Below are 6413 nucleotides of genomic sequence, written 5' to 3'. Positions count from 1 at the left end.
GATTACGACATGCTGGGTAGACTAACGTACGTCGTCCGAACCTCAAACTAGAACGAAAGTTTCCGTCTCTATATTGGGCATCTCTAAGTGGAAATATCGATCATCTTGCAATGTGCCGGGCTCATATCGAAGCTCCCGAGTCTCGATATGGCCAACTTCAGCCAGACGCATAGAGAAGGGTGAAAGGCTGACATGGATAAAGGGCGCCAAATACATTTCAATTTCCAATCAAGCCTCACCGGAACATCTGAGACATTCACGATAAACCATGACAGCTGATTGAAACTCCGCTCGGAAGTTATATCTTGACACAGTCAAATATATTTATAATAACTTGGCTAGCTTGGATACTCATTTGTGACCAACCGGTAGGGTCACAACGCCGCATGCCGGCAATGTAATGGTCCGCAACGCATCCGGCTTTTCCAGACCTGCTGGACTAAGGACTTACAGATGGAATTTCGCTTTCACGCCCATTACAACCTCAAAAAAATGTGACACTTACGTACACCTATCATCGAGGATCTACCGAAAAGTTTCGAAACTGGGATTCCATATCAAAAAGGCCTCATTCTCGCTCTTGAGACCCATTATGCCACCCAACGGTACCGGGGTCAGTCTGATGATACACAAATAGGAGGATCAAGTGCGGGATATACACGAAACTCCTCCATGGGAGTATCTCCTCCGGACGTCGGGCTTTTAGATTTCCTCTTGTCATATCACTCTGAGACATGCAAACTTGCCAAGACCCGATATTCCTCACCCACACTACGCTGCTCCAGGTTTACGGCAGCAACCATGCAGAACACCAAACCAGCTTCATAATGGGGTTCATGGTAGGGGCCTGGTGTTCGTCTGCTTGTCAACTCCAGATCATCGCCGCTGTGCCAAGCTGGAGACAGGACCCGTGCGAGACTGACGCCAAGAAACATCGAGGCCCGTTGTCAATGGTGGTGTGGGCTGTAGCAGTGATGCTATTCTCGCCTAATTGAATATCACAGCCATTATCTATGAATGATCATCCGTATATACCTTGGAGTAAATCGCACCTCGCCAGATTAGACTAATGAGTTGACGGATGTGACAAGTTGGGCAGCAGACTGTGATCAGCGAATGATACATCAGGCATTGAGTGCCTAGTAAAGTCACTGGTAGCCTGTCTCCTCCCGCCGCCCGAAGGCAGCCCGAACACCCACAGGAACCCGACGGCCGTATCCGCAGTTCCCGTCTGTCAAACCCCAGTATTCGGATGGACCCTCATCGACCTAACATCAAATTGTCAGGCCATTCGGGCCAGCCAGAGAAGCACGAAGATTCAAGACCCCAAACCTAAGCAATAAAAAGACTCCGGCAAGATTAGCATAAGCTTAGGAGGCCCCTTGACTGCTTTGGTTACACTTTTGGTCTCGGTTATGGAATGTCCTCCCCAACAGGCACTTGCGTAGAAGAAATCCAATTCTCCATCGTGGCCTGGCCTTCTGGCAGGGCTTTCCCACCCCCACCACTGCTAGCTGCAGCGTTTGCTCTTTTCTTGACCACAAGGCACAGCACCTGACCGTATATTGCAAATCCCTCATATGAGACGTCCATAGCTAGCTTCTTCTTGTCTTCGTTTCCATCAAGGCCGTCGTTCGTCCGGGCCCTGTGCCTCTTGTGTGGGGGTGCCTCCGTATCAGAACCGATTTCGATGGCCGAGGCTGTTTCATCATCTTCAAATGCCTCATCGTTGCCATCTTGCTCCGGGCCCTGTATTCCTCTTTGGCGCTTACTCCGCCGTGCTTTTGTTTCGGCAACGGGGATATCGGCGAGTCTCACCTCATCATCGTCTTCTTCTTGCAAGACAAGTGCACGATATTCATCCTCAACGTCCACGGGAACACTATCTGTCTCACCGATGAGTTTAGACGAGTTGGACTCGAGTTTCGGTGGTAGCTTGTCCCTGAAATGTTTGCTCTTGTAAAGGAGAGAATGTCTCGTGCTCGTCTCTGTCAAGAAGATGGAGACCTCAAACTCGTCTAAGTGATATCAGCTACGGACAGAGACAAAAATAGATCTCAACACACATACCTGATACTATGACGTCTTTGATGCTCTTCTTCTTGCTCTTCTTTCTGATCCTTTCCTTCTCTTCACGCAGCTTCGGAAGCACCAAAGGACGGATTGCCTCGATGACCTTGGGTAATACTGGATTTCGAGGATTCAGAAGCCATGATTGGGCCAATGCAGGGTTATCCAAATAAATCCGGCATTCAAGGACCGAGTACTTGGATATCCTCAGATATCGTCGGACCGGAGCCATCGTATATTTGACGCTATATGTGAAAGCGTGAAGTGTAGTAAATGGAAGGAGTGTGAATGACGCTGGATATGGCGTCACTTTAGTGATGTAATGAGTACTTGTCCACTATAAATCGCCTCGCGACACGCTAAAAGTCGGGCATGGACGTTCGCGTGGGTAGGTCTGGAAACGTGCCCCGCGTCAGCCTTGCATTAGGTGTGTAAGCGATTGGATCGACGGAGTTTCAATTGAACGACCGCTTGAACAGCCCAGTAGCGCCAAAAAAAACCCATTGCTCAGCCGTGTTTAACTTCGACACCGAAAGCATCCTAACTAAGTGCGAAATGGTTCTTGATCAACCATGCTTCAATCCTGGAAGTCGTCCTTGAGGTTGCCTCGGTCGAGATTTCCGTATGTTTTTCCCCTTCGCAGAACCTCCAAATTTGGAACGTGAGCAGCTAACGTAGCTGATCTCGCAGTGTTCGACCGACCTCTAAGTTCGAACCAAATTATCTCAAGCAATGTACCGACGATTTATACGAATGGCAAGCACAGAATCGACCTGAGGAGAAGCCATTTACCCTCCATGATGGGCCCCCATACGCCAATGGCGAGCTTCATGTCGGTCATGCCATGAACAAAATTCTTAAAGATATGATTGTGCGTGTTAAAGTGCAGCAAGGCCGACGAGTGACATATCGACCCGGCTGGGATTGTCATGGTCTCCCAATCGAAATGAAGGCGCTGGGATCGCACTCGACGAAGGGGTTGACTCCTGTAGAAGTCCGGAACACAGCACGAAAGCTAGCTTCCAAGACGGTTGTGGACCAGATGAAGGGATTCCGGGCTCTCGCCGTTATGTCTGACTGGGAAAAGAAGTGGACAACGATGGACCGAGATTATGAGATAAGGCAATTGCGCGTTTTTCAAAACATGGTCCGTCGAGGATTGATTTACCGCAAACACAAACCCGTTTACTGGTCCCCTTCTTCGCGGACTGCGCTTGCTGAGGCAGAGTTGCAATTCGTAGAGGATCATGTCTCTACCGCCGCATATATAAGGTTCCCTATTGTTTCAGACTGGTCGTCCATACCTGAACTGGCCGGTTTCAGGGGAAACCTGTATGCAACTATTTGGACAACCACTCCCTGGACCCTCCCTGCCAACCGGGCTATTGCCATCCACGACCAAATTGAGTACTCGATCCTCCAGGTTGGCAATGACGGCTATCTTGTTGCTTCGAGCCGTGTTGGAAACGTGAAGCGCTTCCTTGGCGACTTTCAAGTTGTAGCACATGCTATTCCAGGCTCTAGCTTGAAAGGTCTAGAGTATAAGAACAAACTCCGGGGGCAATCTGCTCCACTGCAGCCTATCATCACAGCCGATTTCGTTACCTCTAGCTCTGGTACCGGTCTGGTTCACATTGCCCCAGGCCACGGCCGGGACGACTATGAAGTGTGCTCTAAAATTGGCATTGAAGCATTTGCTCCTATTGATGATGGTGGTTTCTTTACTGAAGAAGCTTACCCTGACGATCCAGATAAGCTCACCAAAGCGAGTTCCGTCATGGATGGCGGAAGTCATGCTGTCTTGGAATTAGTGGGCGACGATGTACTTGGAAGCCATAAACAACGGCACAGTTTTCCTTACGATTGGCGAACCAAGCGACCTGTGGTGACTCGTGCTACAGCCCAATGGTTTGCTGATGTTGGTATTATCAAAGATGATGCCCTTGAAGCACTGAAGGATGTTCGGTTTGTTCCAAAGGGTGGTCGAAACCGCCTTGAAGCTTTCATCACACGTCGCAGTGAATGGTGTATCTCTCGCCAGCGATCATGGGGAGTTCCCATTCCTGCACTCTATGACGAGAACGGAAATGCTGTCATGACAACAGAAACAATCGACCATATCATCTCAGTTATGGAAGAGCGTTCTTCGTCTGCCTGGTTTTCTGATGACCCAGATGAACCTGCTTGGATTCCACCCAACATGGAGGGCAAATACCGTCGAGGCACTGATACAATGGATGTTTGGTTTGATAGCGGCAGCTCATGGACAGAAACTGAGGGCCCTGCTGATGTCTACCTTGAAGGCTCCGACCAACACCGCGGATGGTTCCAATCCAGCTTATTGACTTATGTTGCCACGCAAACACCAAAGGAGTCGACTGGAAAAGCTGCTGCTCCTTTTAAGACCTTAGTCACTCACGGATTCACTCTCGATGGGAAAGGCAAGAAGATGTCAAAGTCCGAGGGCAATATGATTGTCCCTAGCGAAGTCATGAAAGGGATTCTATCACAGGCTTACTCCAAAGGCTACAGGCAGAAACTTGACCCTCTTGGTCCAGATGCTATTCGACTGTGGGCAGCAAGCGCTGATTTCACATCGGATGTTCTTATAGGACCAGATATTCTTAGACCTGTTAATGCTTCGCTGATCAAATATCGAACCATCATCAGGATGCTTATCGGGTCAATTTATCCAGAGGCCCGTGAGCGCCCATTGACTAAGTTGGACCAAATGGCACTTGTTCAACTTTCCGATACCATGTCAGAGGTCATGCAGTCATACAACGACTTTGAGTTTTACAGAGCGGTCAGTACAATTAACCACTGGGTCGCAACTGATTTGTCCGCATTCTACTTGGAAGCCCTGAAGGACCGACTCTACTGTGGTGATGGCGGCGGTGCCTTGGAGCCTATCTTGATCGGACTTTTGCGCATGCTGGCACCGATAACTCCTATGCTTGTTGAGGAGGCTTGGTCGTTCCGGCCAGAATGGATGGCCAAAGACACGTGAGTTATCATCCTGTGCTCCCTGATGTTTACGATTTACTAACATCGACTAGTTCCTTGATAAGCCCAGCTCGCCATCTATATGATGACCCTCTCGTTGACCCTATGCGTTTGACGCTTCCTCAAGATGTGGTGCGTAAGGATCAGTCCATCATCACAGAAGTTCATGGCGCTGTAAAGGCAACACTGGAGGACGCGCGAAATGCCAAGGCGCTTGGCAGCTCTCTTCAGAGCGCAGTCTACCTGGAAGTCGAGGATGGAAAAGCGGCGGCTGTTCTTGGGCGTTACATGGACGAGCTTCACGACATATTTGTTGTGTCTTCGGTGCAAGTCAACGAACCCCTCCCCGAAAATCCTGCTTGGGCTTTCCAAAAGGAGTTCGAGATCCAAAATGCCAAGGTCAATGTGCATGTGCTTCCCCCGAAGGAGGAAAAATGCCCAAGATGCTGGCGGTACATGGCGCCAAAGCAAGACGCGCTATGTGGCAGATGTGAGGAGGTTGTCGGTGCATAGAGAAGATGTAAGAGAGGGATGGCAGGTTTGTACCCCTCTTTGTCATGACAAGTGTATAATATTTGTGTAAACTATCAAGATATTAGTGATCTTGCTACTGATTCTATTTTTGAACAGTATCTGTATCAATTAGACGACAACAGCCACTACAAGAAATGTATGAGAAAATGCTGAAAGATTCCGGCCTTGAGTTTTGTCTAAGGATCTGTTCCATTCCAGAGTTGAGTCAAATCTCAAGCGCATGACTCTATTTATGAATTTGGACTGCCTCTGAAACCCCGCCATTACGAGGTGTTCAGCAGCTCCCGCAACCTGGCTTAGACCTTGGCTTCGAGTGAGTTAATTATTTTCATGTGATGAGTATCGGCAGTTCGGGCCTGAGACAACCGGTACTTGGAATAAGGTGTATGCTTCCCCTCAAACCTTGTACTCCAACATAAGATGAGGTGCCACATCAAGACACGCGTCACTCCCCGCCACGCTTGTGCCTAGGATAGGTGAGAAACCTAGGCGTAAAACTGGCCCGGGGCGCCTCAGAGAAGCCTTGCCTGCCGCCTGTGGCTTTAGTGTCTTGTAGCACCCGTCGGGTCACATCCACTCCCGTGACGTCCTATAGACCCAAGGACCCCTACGCCTAATGTCCAATCCTTTCGACATTAACGCTCCGCAAATGCAACATCCTAACCAACTTACAAGAAAATCTTTGGTCCAACGCATCATCACTGCGACGTATTCCCGTGCACTTCAGAGTGAGCGATGAGCTCTTGAGGCGGATCCCCCCTGTCGGGCATCCACTCCGACCTCGATTGCTGCCGTCATTATCG

At 49.4% G+C, this 6413-nt stretch overlaps 2 protein-coding genes across 2 annotated transcripts; one reads left to right on the top strand and one right to left on the bottom strand.

The window, feature by feature from the left end:
* Positions 1-1413: 1413 nt before the first annotated feature.
* Positions 1414-2302, bottom strand: J7337_001466 (uncharacterized protein; the record flags this gene model as incomplete). Its single annotated transcript, XM_044819207.1, has 2 exons — positions 1414-2018; positions 2071-2302. 2 exons carry the CDS (start codon positions 2300-2302, stop codon positions 1414-1416), a joined length of 837 nt encoding a protein of 278 aa, XP_044686909.1.
* A 340-nt stretch (positions 2303-2642) lies between these two features.
* Positions 2643-5589, top strand: J7337_001465 (uncharacterized protein; the record flags this gene model as incomplete). The annotated part of the gene is made up of 3 exons (XM_044819206.1): positions 2643-2692; positions 2761-5076; positions 5130-5589. 3 exons carry the CDS (start codon positions 2643-2645, stop codon positions 5587-5589), a joined length of 2826 nt encoding a protein of 941 aa, XP_044686908.1.
* Positions 5590-6413: the final 824 nt, after the last annotated feature.

The sequence above is a fragment of the Fusarium musae genome, chromosome 1, assembly GCF_019915245.1.
Source record: "Fusarium musae strain F31 chromosome 1, whole genome shotgun sequence".
In the NCBI taxonomy this organism is placed as follows: Eukaryota; Fungi; Ascomycota; class Sordariomycetes; order Hypocreales; family Nectriaceae; genus Fusarium; species Fusarium musae.
Note: the sequence above shows the minus strand (reverse complement) of the source record. Positions and strands in the feature narration are given on the sequence as shown.